Source organism: Patagioenas fasciata, chromosome 4, assembly GCF_037038585.1.
Source record: "Patagioenas fasciata isolate bPatFas1 chromosome 4, bPatFas1.hap1, whole genome shotgun sequence".
Classification (NCBI taxonomy): Eukaryota; Metazoa; Chordata; class Aves; order Columbiformes; family Columbidae; genus Patagioenas; species Patagioenas fasciata.
Genome location: NC_092523.1, coordinates 55,198,311 through 55,219,131, shown reverse-complemented (window position 1 = coordinate 55,219,131; position 20,821 = coordinate 55,198,311). Strand labels below are relative to the sequence as shown.

General features: G+C 39.0%; 1 protein-coding gene across 9 annotated transcripts in view; it reads right to left on the bottom strand.

The window, feature by feature from the left end:
• Window positions 1–501: 501 nt before the first annotated feature.
• Window positions 502–20,821, bottom strand: part of BMP2K (BMP2 inducible kinase) — a 67,305-nt gene continuing 46,985 nt past the window's right edge. For 8 of the 9 annotated variants that reach the window (XM_065836429.2, XM_071807922.1, XM_071807920.1 and 5 more), the window contains one exon: window positions 502–6,066. In XM_065836429.2, the coding sequence (XP_065692501.2) occupies window positions 4,655–6,066 (1,412 nt within the window). In that variant the 3' untranslated portion in view covers window positions 502–4,654. Of the gene's footprint in view, window positions 6,067–17,365; window positions 17,480–20,821 lie in introns of all 9 variants that reach the window. The other variant, XM_071807923.1, reaches the window with a different exon arrangement.

Below are 20,821 nucleotides of genomic sequence, written 5' to 3'. Positions count from 1 at the left end.
TGTAACTGAATCCTGTTGCTGCTCAGTCTTTTCCTGACCATTTTTTACTCTTTCCTCAGCTTATCCAAGAGTAAAATCAGTACAAGCAGCATCCAGAAAACTGCCCTGGTGAACAGTTGGTAGAAGGGTTCAAATCACATGGAAGTTATGTCTAGAAGATTAAGGGCAGAAATCCATGGAGGCAGCATTGGAAACTACTTAAAATTCTGGCTATAGACGTGGGACTAAGTTTCAGTTACCGCCTAGGAATCAGAACGCATCCCTTCAGAACCATTCTGCTAGAAGGCTTTAAGAGTAATAATGAACCTTAGGAATGAAAAACAACACATGATCAATGGGTTAACAGGCTGAACAAAGAAAGATGATTGGGCAGCAAATACAAGTATTTTAAAACATTAAAAAAATAGTAACAGAAGCCTACAGCCACTAAAAGCAATCAGTAGAAGCAGCATTGCTTACAGCAATTAAATTCAAGCCTAAATATGAAAACTCAATGCAATGTTTAAGGAGATCTGCAAAGTCATGTTATCATGTTTGTTTATTTAACAACTCCAAGTATTTCATGACATACATCAGTTTCACAAAAAAGTTAAAAGTTCTCTGTTTAGTGGTACACAAAAAAGCTTTAGAAACTTGAAGTCTAACAAGAAATGGAAGTATAGTTCAGGAAAGTGCACTTAAAAGCTGAATGCCAGCAATTTTAAAATAGTTTTGTTGCTCTTTAATATTACGTGATGCCTTAGTCACAAATTTTGCTATACACACATTTCCTTGATTTTTCCTTTACAAAAGAAGCACTGTAGACAAGTAACACAGCAGCTACCCTTTGCACTTTTTATTCTTTTGCAGCTTTCACTCACACTCACTCTCTCACATCAGACAAAAATGATTGTGGCTGCTATGTCACTAAAAACACAGCAGCTTCAAGAGATACACAATGTATGTGAGCATGTGTATATTTTATATATACTTTTCATATATAAAAATACACAATAAAGTATAAAAAACTCCAGATAAACTCATTCTCACAGTAGCAAATATATCAACTTATTTTCACAGTACTTTGTTTTACTAACTGGGACACCCAGAATGATTAAAAGTTCTTTCCTCCAAAGCTGTTATCAGGGGTCCCACATTACACAAGTCAGCCAAAGCAATCACACACATCTCAAGGCCATTTGAGAGTCTGCAGAGAAGCACAACTATGCTATTTTTCCTTCAGTGACCGTAACCATTCAGGGCTTCTTAGTACCTTATAACTGACAGAATCTCTCTCTCAAGCAGCTGATGATAAAAGGCCTGTGGTTCAGTCATTCAATGTGCTGAAAGAAAAGCTGTAAAAATCAGTATTTTCTGATGCAAGTATCAGTTCCTTACCTTGCCATTATTGTCTTCATAGACAGTATGGTACATGTCCAGTGCAGTAAGGCCATTCCTGTGTTACAGGTAAGGTCATAATACACTCCATGGCAAGTGCACATGTGAGCACACACACACCCCCCAAATAAAGGCAAAAGGATATGACATTCCTCAATGGTACCACATTTTGTCTCTCTTGAATAGTGTATCTTAGTAGAAATTAAACCCAAACTTGGGTTTAATTGTGTATAAATAAAAATTACCACACAAAGTCAACTTAGTGAAGCATACTAATCTCTTTTCAGTCACAAGGAAGGACAATTTTGACTCTAGAAACAAACAAAAAAAAATTACATTTATGCAAAACCCTGTTTCATAACTAGAATACAAAGAACAAGACTCATTAAGGCCATTAGAAAGCAAACATCATAGGGCATTACTCATAGCCAGCCAGAGGCATTACGCCAGTTTTAGAGTAACTTGTTTTTACAGTTTGCTTTTATCTCATTTTTCAGTTTCTATGTACAACCTCGCTTCAACTTTCCTGTATCGTACTAAAACTGCTTATGGACTGTCTGCCAAAAATCAAACCGACCCACCACAAAAGGAGTAAACCTGTAGCGCTCCTCAAACTGAAGTCTCAGGGTAAACAAATAAGAAAACCCCATGCTTCCTTCTGTTCTTATTTAACCTGAATATTTAGGCCCACACTAAGTCTGCCAATGCACCACCTTTTCCTTCTGTGTCAAACACCAAACCATCTCTCAGGCAGTGGAGCTAAGCCCCAGTTTTAGTGCATGTTGTTAACCTGCTCCTTTGGCACCAAATTGCCGAGCAAGCCCTGAAGTCACTTTTCCAGCAGGGAGAGCAGTGGCTGCGTGGTTTCCATGAGGACCACATTTGAGACTCTGAGTCTGTTGCCTGTTGATTTTTTCTTGTTTTATTTCCACTCAACTGTCCCATTAGTACTCTGTCCCAACAGCTCTTAAGGCAGGTGAGTAACAGTTCAGAAGGAAACCATAGGAAGGCAGCTCATACGCATGTGCAGAAAAAGGAAAAAAAAATGACAGTTAACCTGAGTATCAGAAAATGCTACAAAACCTGGTGTGTGCTTCTTACAGCCTTTGGCACAAAAAACCCAGGTGAGAACAGTAGTAATAAAGCCTAAGACACTCCTGTGCAAACAGAGGTGAAACATTTCTACTCATAACCTGCTAAGAGCTTAATTTCTAAGCCTGAAAAAGACATACTTAACCAAGCACAGCTGTAATAATTCACTTCCATTTTGTAAGCAAAATGAAAATGAGAAAGATAATGGTAACAAAGGTATGTATGAACTACTTAAAAATTCCAGGAGTAGGGGAAACAATCTCGAATCTCGCATATATCCGAGGGAGCGTTTTATCAAACCAACCCCCAGAATCAAGTGGCTTGTTTTTAACGTGGTGTTTTCAACAAATATTGTCAAGGGTCCACCCCTGACTCTCACAGATCTTGGGATGACTGCATAAACCAGCACAACCCTCAGTATTTAATTTTACCTCCTGTGAAAGAGGGTGGGACAGACATTGGGACACAAAATGATGAATGCTTATGGATTCCATATATAAACAACCAATTATCTACTCATCAGCATTCAGCAGAGCAGGATATCAAGTTGAGACAAGCGAAGGAACCACCTCCTCATGGAGGCTTTCTCTTTAAGATTGCCATGAAAAAAACGCAAATTGGACCATCCCAACTTGTACTCACTCTGCAGACACCATAAATGGCTTGACGCAAGTTGTGAAGCAGTCAAGCCGCCATCCTGCCTACATGCAGCATGTGCTTCTATAACACAGTAACAAAATCTTATCTTCGACAAGCCTGTTCACATCTTCCCATCACCTACTAGCACTGCACTTGCAAGCTTCTAGCCATGTCTCATGCACCTAATGTCTAAGAGGTATTGTGCAGCAGGACAGGAGTCCTGCCTGTAAGGCTTTATGGTGTGAAATGCAGTTTACTGGCGCAGTAGCCATCAGCTTCTGCAAGCTACCTGCTGCTTACTGCTTCTGTTCTGAAACAAATCCAGTTTCAGAGAAGTTTCTTCAAAGCTCAGTGCATTTAGCAAAACTTTCGTATAAAACACACTTAAGGACAATAATAGATTCATCAAAACATAAAGGAACATTAGGCTACAGTAATTACATAAAATTATTGTTTTAAAAAACAGCAGGTTTGAAATAATACAAGTTTTCTTTGCAATAAAAATCCAAGAGAAAGAGAAAAAGTATTTTCAGACAAATCTCAATTTGTAATCAAATAAATCTGATGGTTGCATCTCATGGCCAACTATACAAGACATATAAAACATTCCATATATGGCAAATTATTTACTTGTGTAAACTAGCCTTTCTTCCCAGTGTACTGAGTAGTCTTAAAAAGTGCTGCAAACACTGGATGCATGCCTGCTGGTTTATTCCCCTACATTCAGGCTTTCTGTCTTACAAACCATTACATTCTCTGCATCTTTAGTTTTAATTCTAAACTTCCAGTTTGCTATTTTATATTAACGGCACTTATCATAAAAAACAAAACAAAACAAAAACCCCAAACCCCCTGAATATTTAGGCACACAAAAAAATAATTTGCATTTCATCTCTGCAGCTGCGTACATGTCTGGGCCACAACTCCTTGAGGACTTCGCTTCTTTATTTCTATGATTAACCAAGGTAGTTTAGCTAGGAAGCAAAGACTCAACTATTTCCAGCAGATCAGTCTGGATATTAGTACATTTTGGTTCTTAGGTCTACTGCAACTGAGATGTGATAAACCGTCACAGTTCCGTTAGCCTACCTACACGTATGTAAAACTTTTTTCATGTGATCTCTGCCTGTCCCTCTCCCTCCATCTCAGCACATCACAGAGGACTGAAAAGGCAATGCAAAAGTACAAAATGACATCGCATTCCAGGGCTCAAAGTCTGTGACAGGCAATGATTCGTATCTGATTTCTCTTTTCATTCTGGCAGCCATCTGTCATATACAAATAACACTCCTGTTTTTTGTTTTTTGTTTTTTTTTGTTTTGTTTGTTTGTTTTTTTCTATTTCTCTCAGAAAACAAACAAACTAACTAAAACCCAACAATATAAATTCACCATCATTACATCGTGCAAGCTGGCTGTGCCTTCTTGAACTTGAACGAACTGTACAACTCAGGTCCCTGTCAATTCAACCAGATAAATTACTCCACTAATTAAAACCTCTATGAAGCAACTCAGAGAGGTGGAGGGGTGGAACCCATTGGAAGCTTTTATGGTTTGGAAGGAAATGGAGCTGCTCCGAAGGGATCTAATTCTAGTGCCTGTTGCTGCTGGCTCTGCATGCTCTGCACAACCAGTTCTGTGAAGGGTACTGCACCAAAGTCATCTATTTTCAGCCCGTCACCACTGTGAACAGCTGCATGCAAAGAGCTCTGTCTAGGTCTACCAGCCACTACTGCAGTGCCATGATCTCCACGGTTGTCACCGGAACCTTGATGCTGAGGATGCCGCAACAAGTCTGGTGGGTGGAAGGGTTTGGCTCCAAAAGGATCCAGCAGACTCTCATCTGTCTGCAGAGGGTTGCTCCGATCTTTGCTGTCAGTCAATGAAATGCTTATGTTCTCTTTGGAGTCCGAGATAGTCAGGAACTCATTGCTACTTTGCGAGTCCCTGCGGCCCGCTTTCTTGTGCCTGCGGGCTCTCTCAGGGGTGCGGTAGCTTGGCTTCAATGCCTTCTTCGTGGTGGTCGGGGTGCCATGGTGGCGCTTCCCATTGTTCTTTGAGACCTCCTGTTTCATGCGCCTTTGGCGGGAAGAAAGTTTCTGCAGGTTACGCTGCTGCTTCACCTTCTGCTGCTGCTGACTCCCTGTGACCTCTTCAAAGGGAATCAGCCCAAATAGGTCCTCTTTACTCCCACCAGTCTTGGGGAGAAGGGAAGGCTGAAATGGGGTGCAGCCAAAAATATCAACACTCTGTGGAGAGGTGGGGGAGAGCAGAGTCTTAGTTTCTGCCACCTGGCCATCTTGCTGAGACACTTTTTTGCTGAAGGGGGCTTTTGTGAAAACATCAAACTCATCCTGCTCTTCGTTTAGGCTGGGAAAAGCAGTCTGAACAAAGACATTTTTGTTCCTCTTCTCTCTTGCCTGAGGCTGAAGAGTGAAAAAGGGCACTGCCCCAAACACATCAAATTCTTGGTCAGGGTTCACCTTGATGACAGTACTTGGCACATCAGACAAGGGTGTGTGCATTAAACTGGGTTCTTTGATTTCACCACTGGCAATGCCACCTCTGAACCTACTGCTTGGGACCCCTTCCACAGATTTTTGCTTGGTACGACCAGAATCAGAGTCAGAACTTTGCTTCTCTTCCTCCTCTTCCTCCACCTCTTCCTCAGAGTCCATGAGGAGAGGCCGGTGGCCTAAATTCTCTGGTTCTGTATCATTGTCATCATTGAAGTCTCCATTCGCTCCTTGCAAGACTTCTTCATCCTCCTGTTCTTCTTCCTCACTGCTCTTGGGAGAAGGAGGATCAGATTCAAAATCACTCTCTGACTCATTGCCAGTTTTTGTCACTTCTCCCTCTGCACTTTTACTCCCATGGCTCAGTTTTCCAACCTTGTTTGGGCTCCCTAAGTTATTTCCTTGATTGCTGGCTGAGTTATCCACTTGTTTTCCAGGGGAACCTGCAGGTCCAAAAAAAATGCAAAACAAAACTTGAAATGCACTCTTAAAATCAACACTTATTCCACACATGCCATAGCCACACATACAAAGAGTTAATGCAAACATATATTCTGTAATTACTGAAGAAAATAAGCTAAAAATCAGATCTAGTATTTCAAACAGTAGTCATAAAATTGATTAATATAGTCAGACTTTCCAGCTTTACTCCTCAAGCTCAAGATATCTAGAAATACAACACTAGTACTTCTGTGGCGTGGAGAAGAGACCAATGGACACAGGTGGTCTCTAGAGACAGCTTTTCAAATGCATTCATTACGCAGCCGCACCTCTCCAAAGAAACAGGAGCCAGCATGCTTGAAAGATTTTAAATGTATTATTATTTTTTAAAGCAAGCTACTTATTTGTTAAAGTGCTTAGGTTTTGATAATCTGCTTGACAACCTTAATGCTTTAGTAATAAAAACAATCAGCATAGGCAAAAGTATTCAGCAATTTCAAATAATTCACTTCAAATCTCGGGTACCACTTTACCGCAACAGCAGATCTCAGAGTGCTCTGCTCTACTGACCTACCTACTAGTGCATGCGCAGTTTCTGCATTCCAGAAACTAAATGCACCTTGTTGACAATCACATCCCTTAAGGCTGCCTTTTGAAGAGGTTCTCCAAATTTAACCCACTGTATGAAGGGTTTCACCACACAGTTGAATACATGTGGCAATACTGACATAGTCAACATCATTTTTACACCTTGTTAAGCCTCCAGGCTTTCCCAAACTTTCATAGCACTAGCCAATCCTACAAAACATCTCCAAGATAATTAGGTTCCTCTAAAGTCCATGAAAATCAGGGACTAGGCAAAAGAGAAGGTTTGTTCACATCCAAGCTGGAGGAAAGATTCCATAACATCCCAGTGTTGCAGAATAAATTTAATCACACTAACTTCTTAACCATATTGTATTCTTTTGTTTTAATAACCTATTGCAGCATAAGTAGCGAAAATCAGCCTGAGTGGCCAGGCTCACTGGAATTCCAGGCTGTATGTCATGAATTTATCTTAACCTGGTTGCTTGGTGATGGAGGGACCTTGAAGACTGGTATAAGGAGCTAGAGAGGAAACTGTCAGCAGAGGCTGCAAACCACCTTAATAAGAACAGTAAAAAGCTGCCTGGAGGACAGAAAAGAACATCCATTAAGAAACAAAGAAGCCCCTAGATGCAGAATTACCATTGGACTGAAAGGCATGTGGGCAGCACATGAAGGATGCATGAAGAGTGGGTGCACAGACTGGGAGGGTTTAAAAGCCCAAGACTCTTTTGTCTCAGGGTCTTCCCCATTGAGAGGCACCCAGTACGGACTGTTTCTTTGCTGTACCTTCCCATTTATTATTTTAGCTTTTAATTAAATTACTTTTTTCTAAGCACAGATGTCTGAGTCTATGCTACAGGAAACCTAGGGTCAAGAACATTTCTTTAACAATGATCTCTGTCCTGCCCTCAAGGGCAACAACTCCTTCCATGAGCTAAACAAGCATGACTTGGAGCCTGCATACAGCCACAATGGAGCTATGTGGTTTGGGGGTTTTTGCCTATCTAGTGTGTTTTAAGGTATACAAAGGGAAAGGGACCGAGCAACAATCCCCACGAGAAGACAGCAAGGTGATTACTGGCATAATTATACGGAAATGGAGATGCAGGAAGAAAGATGCTTTCCAGCATGTGTCCTAGTCTGAAATACTCCATACCTCCCACCCATCAGTGCCAAAACTTTCATTTGGATTGAAAAAATCCCACCAAGAATGAAGCTTGATGGCCACTGCCATTTCTCCATTTTGAAACGGTCTCTCAATAATTACCTTGGTATTTCAAACCTGTGCTTAGAGAATACCTTTCCCCCTAGTGACACTGAAGCTCCACATTCAGGCCCTTCTAACTTTTAGCGCAGCAATTCAGGCCACTCCCCCAAAAGCTCTTGTTTTAACTCAAGCTTGAGAGAATTGTTTTCTTGTTTGCTTCTAAATACAAATCTGTGAGTTTACTCTCTCTACAGTCTGACACCTTGATCCCTGATATTTACTACCTGATAACCAGGCTAAGAGAACAACTCACTGATGACTCTTTCATGGGGTGTTTGGCTTCGAAATACAGGAAATAATGAAAATTTTACATCAGTAAAGAAAACAGATGGCAAGAGCCCACAGACAAGATAAGCCTGCACAGCACAAATTAGTATGAAACTCGTCAGACTCATGCAAACCAAGTTTCTCCCTATGTTGGAGCCCTGCCACTGCACAGCAATGTCTTCAGAAGCATAACTGATTGTCAGATTTCTATTTGAAGAGACTCAGTAGGACAAAAAGCAGAACACTTGGTCTCAGCTTGGGAAAGCAGATTTGCTCATGAGATGTCCTTTTCTCTAGGACACACACCACAACACAGCCATGCTGCTCTAAGAATGTATAATTGAACATGTAACAGTAATAACAACAATAATAACACATCTCTTCGCAGAGTAACTACCAAAAATTTGTGTGCAATACTTAGAAGTGGGCTATATTACAGTCACTCTAGGCTGAATATTACGGATGATGAAGGCAGACGAGGGCTAGAATGACAAAACCAACTGCATTTTCGCTTGTGTCAGCGAGGACTTCAACTGAAAACCAGTTTATACTTGCTTAACATTCACCTTGAGTTTCCTTTTACCTGGCTAGGAACATCCATGTATCCCACTTCAAAGCCCCAACTACCGAGATACTGTGCAACATAAACAATACACCATGAGCAAGGCACACTAGTTTCTCTGGCATCATGAGGACAGACACTAGTCCTCATGAAAGCAATTATTAGAAGCTCTATTCACAGCACTGCACTAGATTGCTGACACTCTCACCTAATCAAAATTAACACATTCCATTTACAGGTTTGTTAAGCAGTTGTGGAAGTTTAAATAAACTCAATGTCATCACATGATTGAAAAATCTGGGGATGGATGTGTGCACCAGTTCTTCCTCTGAAAAAATAAATCTTCAGTCAGAATCCAGATTGTGACTCTTTTCTTCTTGTAATATATAAAGTAATTTCTCAGATAGTTTACTCTTTCAAAAGGAAACTAGCATGCAACTTGCAGGCTAGGTCATATTTTTCTCTTTTTATGCCTAAGTTTAGACCAGAATACTAAGTTCTACAAGGTCAGTTCCTTCCTTTTTTTTCTTTTTGGTTGGCTGGTTTGTTTTTGTTTGTTTGTTTGTTTCTGGTTTTCAGTGTTTTTGTTTTGTTGTTGTTGTTGTGTTTGGTTTTTTTTCTTAAGAAAGAATTAATAGTTGGTTTCTTCATCCAGTAACCATTTTGATCTTTTCCAATTACATTTAAAAAAAAAACCAAAAAATCAGCAGCAATATATTTTATGTATGGATTTAAAAACAAGATGACCAGAATGAGTAAAAACATCAGGTGATTATGGCTTTGAGCTGTTGCTTCTTTGCTTCTAGTGTCAGATTGCTTCTTATCTACTGTAATTTTAAATACTACATATTTGCTTTACCTACTAAATTAGAATCCGGATTATTCGTCTGCTTACTTTAGATTTCCCAAAGGTACAGCCTTCACATTGCACTATATAACCCCCTATCTTCCAAATCCTGCTGTTTCCAATATTTACTGAAACACTAATGTTAACATAAACACAATGAGATTTCACAAGGGGAAAAGAAAAAATGTTTCTAGGTTAAAAGTTACCACCACTTATAGAACAAAAAATCCAAACCTTTTTGATGTATGTCAATATCCACATGAGTTTCCACTCCCAAAGAATGTTTATACCTTTATATCAATACAGTGAAAATAATTTATAAAGTTATTTTTTTAAAAGACAAGAACCGAATCACAGTATATCTAACATACCCAACATACCATGAAGTTTAAATATTATTTGTTAATTGCCGCCACAGCCACACTCACTGGAAAAGAAACCACAAAGGACACTGACAAGGCAAAAACCCCAAACTATACTAACAGCTGCTGACATGCTAAACAAGTTAATTTAATCCACATGATGTTTAGCTCTCAGCAGAAGACTTCTCTGGACAGAAAAAACATCAAACAGGACTCAACGATAGTGGCAAAAACACTTAAAGACATTTCCCAAACCTTATTAAACGTGTAAGTACTGGCACACAAGCCATTTCAACATCTTTTAACTGATACACCTATAATTGTTATTCTTGCTGACAATATGCAGCAAGTGATTTAGGGAATCAGACATCTAGACAACCTACTTTTTAAGGAATCTAGATTATCATTCTAAATTTCTTTCTTGAGCCTAACAGCTACCATCTCTAAACAAACTCAGGAACAATCCACTGAGGAACTGCACTTTCTGGAGGTTTGTGTTCTATAGTAAATACATAGACTGCCTGCTTACTACGTATGAAGCTATGGGGTTTGTTCACATACTGAAATCTGAACCACTCTTCGTGAAAATGCTCAGCATGCTATTCATTGACAGAGGCAGAAATATGGAAGGGGCTTGAATAGCTAGCAACAGCATTTAAAATTTTGAAATACTTGTTTATTTTTACAGTAGTTTCCACACAAAAAATCTTGGCACTAACTAGTCAATTTTGTGGCCTCTTGTTTTATGGGCAACACAGAACTAAGCCATCACATACTGAAGATAACACACAATATTCTTTTTAAACCCTGGCAAGAATGAAGAAGCACACAGGAAAAGGAAGCCCGAGTCTGTGTATTTGTCAATGTCTAACCTTGCACATGAGAAAACACTCTCTTCAGTATTTCCATTCTGAGGTCACTCGAAGATATTGCACGCTTATTTTTTTTCCCAGCTGTAACATCACAGCACCAGGCAATTAACTGCCTATGAGCTCATCAGCTTCAAACACCTAATTTCAATAAAAATTCTGAATTTCTGGCTCTTTAGCCCTGGGATTACTACTTATCCACAACCTTCTTGCCAAAGTTACGAATATTACTTCTTCATCACAGCAGGAACTTTATGTTACTGTATTTTGTTCAGAACCAAAATTATCAACAAGACAATGGATTTTGCAGCAATTCGAAACTCACAAGCTACAGTAAAAGCTCAATGTGATGACAATTTGAAAACCAGCATGTATGACCCAACTTACACAACAAGAAAGCAAGCGCCACACATCAAATGACACTGGGAGCTGTAACTGCTCCAGCAACACAGTTTTGAAGAAAAAACTTCTATTTTCGAAATATTTTAAGAGTGGTGATCTCACTGCTCCCACATTTGTCTTTTTTAAGAAAGGGAAAGTATCTTCGTTTTTCATTTTGTGTTGAGGTGTTATAAACCAACAGAGCCATCTGCTCCAAGCAGACATTAGTCTAAGATACAACTGTCATCGCTCTATAGTCTAACATGGTAAAACTTCATGGAAGAAACTATCGCTACATGTGCTTTCTCATGTGCAGTGTCTTTGGTTTACTCCCAATGACAACAGAAAATTGCAGCAGGTTGGTGTCAAAACCAAAGCAAAGAGATAAAAATATCCTCCCTAGAACTGTCAGCTTTAAACCTATGACAGGAATATTTGGGGAGGGGTTGTGTTTCTTCCTTTATTTCATGTTTTGTTTTTCACACTACAGTTCCTCATTTGTCACTGCAAAGAAGTTAGCAAAGTAAATAAGTATGAAGAGCACTACAAGTAGAAAGTTAATGTCCCAAAACAGAAAAGACCCTGGTTAATGACAATTTAATGCTTTGATCAAATAGATTTAAAAAATGAAGTGTTCCATGATGTTGATTTCATGCAATCTTCCCAACCTCAACTGCTGCAAAGACTGTTCAGATATATATTGATTAAAAAAAAAAAAAGCTACAAAATATTGAGTAACATCTGTTTGTAATGTACTGTTCAGATTACTACACTTCTAATCAGGTTTGCGTCTTGTAGGAGACAATTGTTCTTGGCTCAAATGCAAGCCAGGTGGAACCTCTTAATCGTATAAGAAGATCCCAATCTTCAAGGAAATTTTCTGTTCCGATGCTCTTTTTCGAGACATCCGATTAGAAGAGGATGAATTCCCTCTAACAACTGGCATAATTACATGCCTTACGATGGTTCATCATTTTAGGATATTGTGGGGGTGGCAAAAGAATGGGGCATTAGAGCTTTAAGCTTTCTTTGAATTGGTAACATACTGCCACCATCATTTCAGAACAATTTGCCACATGTCAGGCCCAAGGATTACCAGCACGCTGCAACTTAATCTGCACTGTTTCTTTGACAATAGCCAGAGCAGCAGCTGCTGAATATTGTAATGGATTTACACTGCTTACCACCTTTATTTTAAAACAAACAAAAACAAAAAAACCCAACACACTTCTGCCTGACATCTATTCCTTAGACATTCTTTCATACAATTAGTCTAGAGGTCAAGGCATATTTTTTAAAAAAATAGTGAAAGGTGACCATGATTACTCTAAAATTTCTCACACACGCACATCACTGAATCATTTTGCAGGGAAAAAAGTACACCACTGGCACAGCCCACACATATAATTTGTTCTTGTGAAGCGTGAATAATTTCAAGTCACTTCGGAAGTCATCCAGAAAAGCTCAAGTCTAAAGAGGATCTTGATCAGGTGAAACATCCTGAACATGTCTTCTGCAAATAATATGAATACCTGCAGTCACAGCCATGGAAAGGTTATGAAGTAACATAAGCAATATTTTCAGTGAGTACAAATATTGATACAAACTTATTTTAATTGTTAAACTACCTAAATCTGGACAACTGTGTAAGAGCCATATCAAGTTGCAGGTCTGGGCATCTTGTAAGAAGTAATTGCTGAAGAAACATGAACCGACAGCATGAGCTGTTTCAGCGCTGTAGAGGAAATTGGCTCGAGTCTTTTAGTTACTCCCTTTCTTATGTTTGTAATTTCTTGCTATATTATAGCAAGTTGTGTTTCACTTAAATCTCCAGACTGGACAGTAGTCCAAGGGCTCCAAAGCTGTGGTACAGAAAGCGACAGTGGTTTGAAACCTTGTTAGAAGCTGTATAAAAATAGCCAAATTCACAGTCACCCCCATTTCTTCATGCCAAAAGAAGACACTTTTCTGCTGTAACATAGTGAATGCTAGTAATCAGCTACTGCAGCAGAGTCCTTTCAGTGATGTATCATGTCCAAGCCTCCAGAGGATTTCCACTGTACTGCTATTTGGCATGCAGTTGTCTGGTTTTTTTGCCAGATCCACAGAGCTGTGATTAGCTAGTTACATACCACACCACAAAATGTCTCTTATACCAAAACAGATGCCTATAATGACAATTTAAAGACACTACCAAGTGAGTGTAGGGAGTCTGGAAGTCAAGAGGAAGACACTACTGAACAAAACTTGGTTTTATTCCTAGTTTCTGCACAGTGAACATGTACGCAGTGACTGGGTAGGGGTTACCTACATACATTCAAAAAACCAACAGAGACTTGATCAAGAAGCAGCATGTCTACAGTACAGAAGATGAGCTTTACAAACATTCACTAGAACAGTTAAATAGATAACCAGAAACAGAGCCATATCCCAGTAAGAAAAAACAGAAGACAGCTCACTAAGATACTCCATGGGAGCAAAATGCTTAGCAGACAGCTTCAGGTCAGCAGTTGTAAAGAAATTCCAGTCAAGGCTTCCCAACATCTCCATTCCTCTCACAGCCCATCCATATCATTTTGAGTTATTTCAAATATTTTATTACTTCTCTGAACTCCAGTTTTAAGCTGAGGGAAGCAAAAGGCAATCTATCCTAACCCCAGAAAGAATTAGTGTAAACAAACATAACATGGTGAAAGGCCACTGAGTACAACTCAACAGCAGACTGTACTATGTTCATGATATTTGCTTCTTATCATTTGAAGATATCAGAAAATATGCATCTCTTTCCAAGTTTCTTAAACACTGAATTTGATGTCGACAAAGGATGTTACAACAAGAGCTGCTTAACACACACCAGAATCAAAAGTTGCCACTCCAAGATGCTGACTGCAGGAACCGATGTTCTGCTGTTGCTATCCAGGGGTTCAGGCATTCAAGAACCAGAACGTGTTTTCCACGTGCTAGGTGCCTGTCCTTAATGTCCCCTTATAAGCTATTCAACTGTGCAAAGTTCACAACTTCAGGTTTTTTTCTATCAGATTGAGAACTGGGATTCTTTCTCAAGCCAATTTTCTTCTCCAGCTATCTTAAGTTCTGAGCCATTACTATCTTCCACAAACATTTAGCCATAAAATAGGGTGTATAGTAAGTTTATATCTATCTGCCCTCTACATAGCCTGTCAAGTGACATACATGTTGTTGCTGGCTCTCCATTCCAACCTGAGAATAAGCATTGAAGCTCTGACAGATAAGCAGGCATAGTCCATCCAGTTCCAGGTTCTCCTTCCTGGTGATCCTTGCAACTGCAGTGGCCTCAAGTGCATTCTCAGCTCCAAAGGGCAAATTCCAAGGGTTCACAACTCACAGCACTTCAGAGTTTTTTCCAGCGATGACAAAAGATTTCAAATTTCAACTTCTGCATCTTCCTCAGCTTTACACCACCTTTCCAGAAACACGTAAACGTACCAGATAGCATGCACTTTGCTGGACTATCAGCACTTAATGTTAAGTTGTTAAGTCAAAAGATGATCATGATCTTCAGCTTCTTGCCGCTATCTCACATCAGATAAGAGAAATTAGTTCAGTATTTAATCAAATGCTGCTTTCACAAGAGAACCCTGAAGCCTCTGAAACTGAAGTAATACTCCGTGTGACTCAACTTGGCTACATTCCATATACAACAATGTTTATGAACCTGAGACTTATGTCACACAAAAAAAAAACAAAGCACAAAAAGACCACAGTTCCAACTCAAAGGTTAACACGGTCAAACACATCTTCTATAGTAAATATCACTTTTTAAGAAAGTACATTTTTTTATTTACTTAAAATAATCTGTATCAGTAACATCTTAATGTCATCATAGCTCAAATATTCAAAATTCAGTAGTCAGAAAGCTGGGTGAATAGTGATAAAACACTCCATATTTGCACTGTAGACACATTACAAGAAAGAAGCTAAACCTGCTCTCTAACTAGATAAAGCCAGTCTCTCACCCAAATGCTGGAATTGTGCTCAAGGTATTAAACCTATGTTCCACTTTCTAGTCAGTCACCTTCCCTTTGATGCCCTGAGTAAGGTATGCTTGCATCTTACTTCTCAGCTAAATCTTTTAAAATCACCAGGAACAAACCAGAAAGAACACGTTATACAGAAATGTTAAATAAAAATAGAAATAAAAATATTTAGGACATTTGACAGGTTTGTCCTAGAAAGCTCTCAATTAGAAATAAAAATTTATCTAAGTTAAAACCATTCTCCTTTTCTAAGTTACAACACCTCATTTCAAGACATTTCTAAGAACAATTCCATGGGGAAAACAAACTAGCTTTTAAAAGACATATCATCACAACTAAAGATTTATCATTTGTTTGGTAAGCATAATTCACTGTTAATACCACATTAAAAATACCTTTCTTGAAATCAAGACAGTATGTACACATGTTTAAATTCCAGGTATGAGACAGCAGGAGAAAAGGCTAATGAAAAACTTTTTTTTTTTTCCCCATGAAACAGGTATCACAGTTAACAACCAACTCAACATTTCTCAAGCAATCTGGTTTTTGAGCCTTGACTGAACTTGATTCTTTTTCTCCTTAAGAGAAGGTATCTCCCCCTGTTTTTTAGTATGTCAAGTATTAAAGCTTGGATTCAAAGTAACCAAAGCAAAACCTATGACAAAATATAGGGAGGCCATTCATTAAAATCTAAGCTATAACTATGTGAAAAATTGCAATGAGCAAATAAATTTCTAAGACCTAGGTAAGAAAAAATAAATCCCTAGACACATGGGTATGAACACTCACGTCACCTGATAAGACACCATTTCAGACTGAGTGGGGTTTTTTTTGTTTTGCATGTGGATTTACGCTCACCTATAAAACAAAGAAACCTCTCTAAGACTATAGTGTAAATCCTTCTGAACTGCCACCTATAGAGAGAGCAAACAGTTGTTCACTTAAGAACTGCTTTCATATTTTTTTGAACTACCGAATATTAATAGGATGATAGATGGTAAACTTGTTCTTTCTGAATAAGAACAAGAGAAAGACAGCAACAGACAAAGCAGAAATAATTCAAGTGTCTCTAACAGACAACAACATTCATGCAGATACTTTTACAAATTGCCTTGTAGCGTACATGGTGAACAGGATAATGCTGTTGTATAACACAAGAGCACTTGTAAACATTAGGCAGCCCTAATAGATGACAAAACCAAAAGGAAACAGAGATACTAGCTGAGGTTGACCCTGAGTGATTTAAGATATTTCATCTGAGCCTTTGAACTTCAACAGGAATAGCTTTAAAAAGTCATGTTAAGGCACCTTTATCACACAAACACTCTCAACAAAATTTAGATAGGCGTCTAAGTGACTTCATAAGTAGATGAAGCTCTTTTTACCATTTAACTGTCAAACAGACTTTGCCACAAGCACCAAAAAAGTGTTAAAGTGCTGACTGAGCAAATGTTAAAAGTGGCACTTAAGTTGCAGGATGAGGCAGGTTCACATTCACAATCAATGGTCACATACAATATTTTTACTTCTTTCCAAAGTAAAAGTAGCCCAAATTGAACAGAAACACAATTATGAACCGCCCCACTCCCCTCCAAATGCACAGATGACATCAGATATTTTGGTTGTTTTGACTCAAGTTGCACCAAAACTATGCATTAATTAAATGCAGCAGAAGCTTACTGTCTTAACCCAACAAAAGAAACAGCAGGAGCTAGAAGCAGACTACAGGGAAGCAGCAAAATTCGGTCTTACCAAGTAATTTCCATTTAGCAAAAGTTCTTCTGGTTCTATGTGACTTACACTGCACTGGTCCAATGTGTTTACACTGTGAAGACTACATAGTCTGGACACCGTGAAAGTACCAAGAACTGGATGCAAAAGTATTTTTTAATTGGAGGTAGTCAATGTTCTAAAAAAAAAAAAAAACAAAAAAAAAAAAAAAACAAGTGGTCTGCTGTCATGAGGCAGCCAACACCTTTATCCTTCTTTGGTCATTTAACTGGATGTACACAGTTCAACCGATACATATGTATACATATATACACATATACACACATATGCATATGTGTGTATATATATATATACACACACACACACACACATATATATATATGTGGTAGTGATGTTACAGATGTAACTTGCCTGGCTGAGAAATGAAAGGAACTGAACCAAAGGGATCTTCAGGAGCATTTTTCTGTGGAGCAGTGTGTGACTCCACATTCTTATCTGAAGATGCTCTCCTGTCCACCAGCCTGCCTGTAAAAAAAATTCATCCGCACAAATCTTTTGTTAATTACCCTGTGCCACCACAGGTACCGTGTACTTGCTGATGGAATGCTTTAAATGAAGATCTCTCTTACAGTTCATTTGCAGTCTATGCACTCTGCAATAGTAATCACTAGTCCTCTGTGCTCTTGAAGTTTCAAAGCCAGAATCACTATGCTAATCTAAAACAAAAAGTCATTAATTATATCCAAGTTTTGGCCAGCCTTTGCCACAAAAAGAGAGAGGGTGACAAACCCAGCAAAATAGCTGGCAATACTTTTCATTAAACATGTAACATCTGTCTGTAATTAAAACCAATTTCAGTGTCACATAATATGGAGAAATGTAGTGTCTGCTTTGAATGGTGTTCAACCCTTAGGATACTGATTTACTGTCTTTTAAAAGGAGAAATACAAAAGGTGTTTGACAGAGTCAAAAATTCGTAGCACTACAAATGGGAGATACAGGTTTTTCTGTCTAAGCTCTTACGCTAAAACTGCAGCAAACTTAAGACCCAGACTGTCCAATCCCGACCACCACATCACAGCTCAGGAAGGTCCAGAAAAGCCCATCAGCAACTTCACACCACCACCGTGACACGATGCTCCACCTTCAGCTATTATCCCACATCCTCTGTGGAGGAGACACTGCATTTTGCTCTTCCCCTTTTGCACAGCACGCAGCTGCTCTTCTAAACTAGTTGCAGCACCATCTTCTTGACAATTTACCACTGCAGAGATGCAGCTAAACTCTGCCGGAATAACCTATCAAACTACCTGCACTATTCAGTCCTTCAAAGCAGCAACCAGGAGGCTTTACTAAGACAACCACCAGGGACTAGAGAGCAAGATTATCTACTTTAGATATAGGCATATTAACTCTGTGTACAAACTCCAAGAGTTTTGAAATTACATGCCAGTTTTCACAGACAAGTGTTCTGTTCGTATAGAAGTGACTGTAATGTGAATTGTCTTCCTCTTACCTACTGTTAGACTCTCCAAAGAAATATGAGTGGGAGTTGTTCCATTACAGGCAACCCCTACTTAAAACTGAATCCCGACTGAGGAGGCCTGGTGCAGGAGACGAAGTAGCTCATCTCACCTCAACATATACATATTGAAATAGGCAGAGGCTAACCAATCCAGGCAAAATGATCTTCCAGTGACACAGCCATGCAGAAGAGAATACTAGCAAAGATGAACAAAAGCCGAGCATGTTTTATACCATCAGCTTTGACCCTTAAAGAATAACAACTGCCAAGCATCACATCCAACAGCGGTACTTACTCTTGATTCTAAATAGCCATACTGACATGGCCTTCTCTCCTTAAGGAAGAATGGGTTGGTTTTGTCTTTTGCTTTTTGGTTTTGTTTGTTTTGGGGAGGATGGTGTTTTCATTTGATTTGGTTTTGTTTGTTTGGGTATTTTTTAGTTTTGACTTTGAACAAATGTGCGCGACCTTCAACTTGCACCATTACAAAGGCAGACAGAGATGCATTTGTTCTATAATCCTTAGTGTTCCGCCTCCAGAGGAAGACCAGATGACTGCTGCACAACTTGCAGGCAAACTCCAGAGAAACTTTCAAGGCTGCAACAACCCTTAGGAGAGTCCCTGCATATGCTGGCAGATAAAACTAAAGAAGTAAGTTCAAGTGCCCAGATGATGATCAGATCTCCCAACTTGTGCAGCAGGGCTAGGGACAGCGGAAAACAAAATGGACTGAAAGGCTAAGTACACAAGAAAAATTAGGCAAAGTGAGAAAACACAAAGTTTCAACCCCTCCGTGGCATCTAGACTCACACACAGTGAGGATACCTGTCCCTGGAAAATTTAAGTTTTAAAATCATCAGTTCATCAAATCTAAGGCTATTGGAAAAGGGTAAGCCCTTTTCTCAGTATTCTGAGGCTCAGGTATCATTTGTCCACCTTTTAATAAGACCCACTTTATCAGAGCATTTTAGAGAAAATAGTGATGGTTTCTCTAGCTTAATGCAAGCAGAAGTAGATTCAATGGGACTGTCAGTATTAAACGTTATTGTTCTTCAGATGGAACTTCCTCAAAATAAAGATCCCAGGTTTTTTCCCCTCAGTGAATAATCATATGAATGCAGCCCAGACTGCTGCCAAAGACATGACCATGTGCCACAGTGCACAGCAGATCCTTCCATAGAAAGGTGCAGTTATTTAAAATCAGGAACAAGGAATCCAGCTGTTCCATTCAAGTGTTAGGCAGAAGATTCAGCTCTCTCAGAACTTTCAGAAGTATAAACAGCAGCCATGCACAAAGACAACTTGGTAAGAGCCATAGCTCTTTCCTGCACAGATGGCCTAAGTAGTTCCTTTGTACTGTACACACTGCAAAGGAGACATGCACAAGACTTAGTAGGCTTTGCACACACAACTGTCTCTGTTGAAGCACCAAGACGATTGTGGGCCTAACAAGCATATTTCTGCAATTCAGCATGAAGGCTGTGGTAGTACTTTTCCTGGTGAGAAAGCTGACTTGTTTCCTTGGCTCCCAATTCTGCACAGATTATTAAGTGGTTACAGGAGCTCTTTGTAAGAAATTAATTTCTTCACAATGTTGTCACAATCTCAGATTCATGTGTTACTTCTGGACCATCGTTAATGCCAATAATGACAACAGCAATGTCAAAACAACAGTGCACACAAAAACCAGGAACTTTAACCTGTAACTCTGTATCCCAGTTCTCTGCAAAGATGCTCAGTTTAGAAATCTTCATTCAACTGCACATCACTTTTTACAGAAACAGTAATCGTTTTACTATTAAAACTTACACAAAGCATAAGCAAGTTATTCTGTTCTACAATTTAGCTCCATTTTGAAGGAAAAGTGATTATCACAGCAATTACCATGGCATGTGTAGTGATGGGTAAGACTGACGTTAGCCTGAAAAATTTTGCTGACATCTTGATACTCTAACAAAGGCAGCATATACTTAATTACCTGTGTATTACTGTCATGAACACAATGGCTTTGAAAAAAATTTAGCTCACTTTAAGTTATTTTTAATTTATGTATAAAGCATCAGCTTTAACAATACAAACCACGCTTTGGAAAGTGGATAGAAAGGATTAATGTTCTGAATGCTACTCAGCCCCACGTCACATTGCAAAAAGACAAACTTATATAATACTGTACATGAGTTATAAAGTACAGGACAGCCACTGGTTTTAGTAACAGAAAATTTAACAATTTAACAAACCCGTATCTTCAATTCTCCTTCCTCAAGAAGGCAAAATGATTGACAGTTAAGTCAAAAATGGAGGAAAAAAATTTACTTGGTAGTAAACAGCAGTTTTGTCTCATA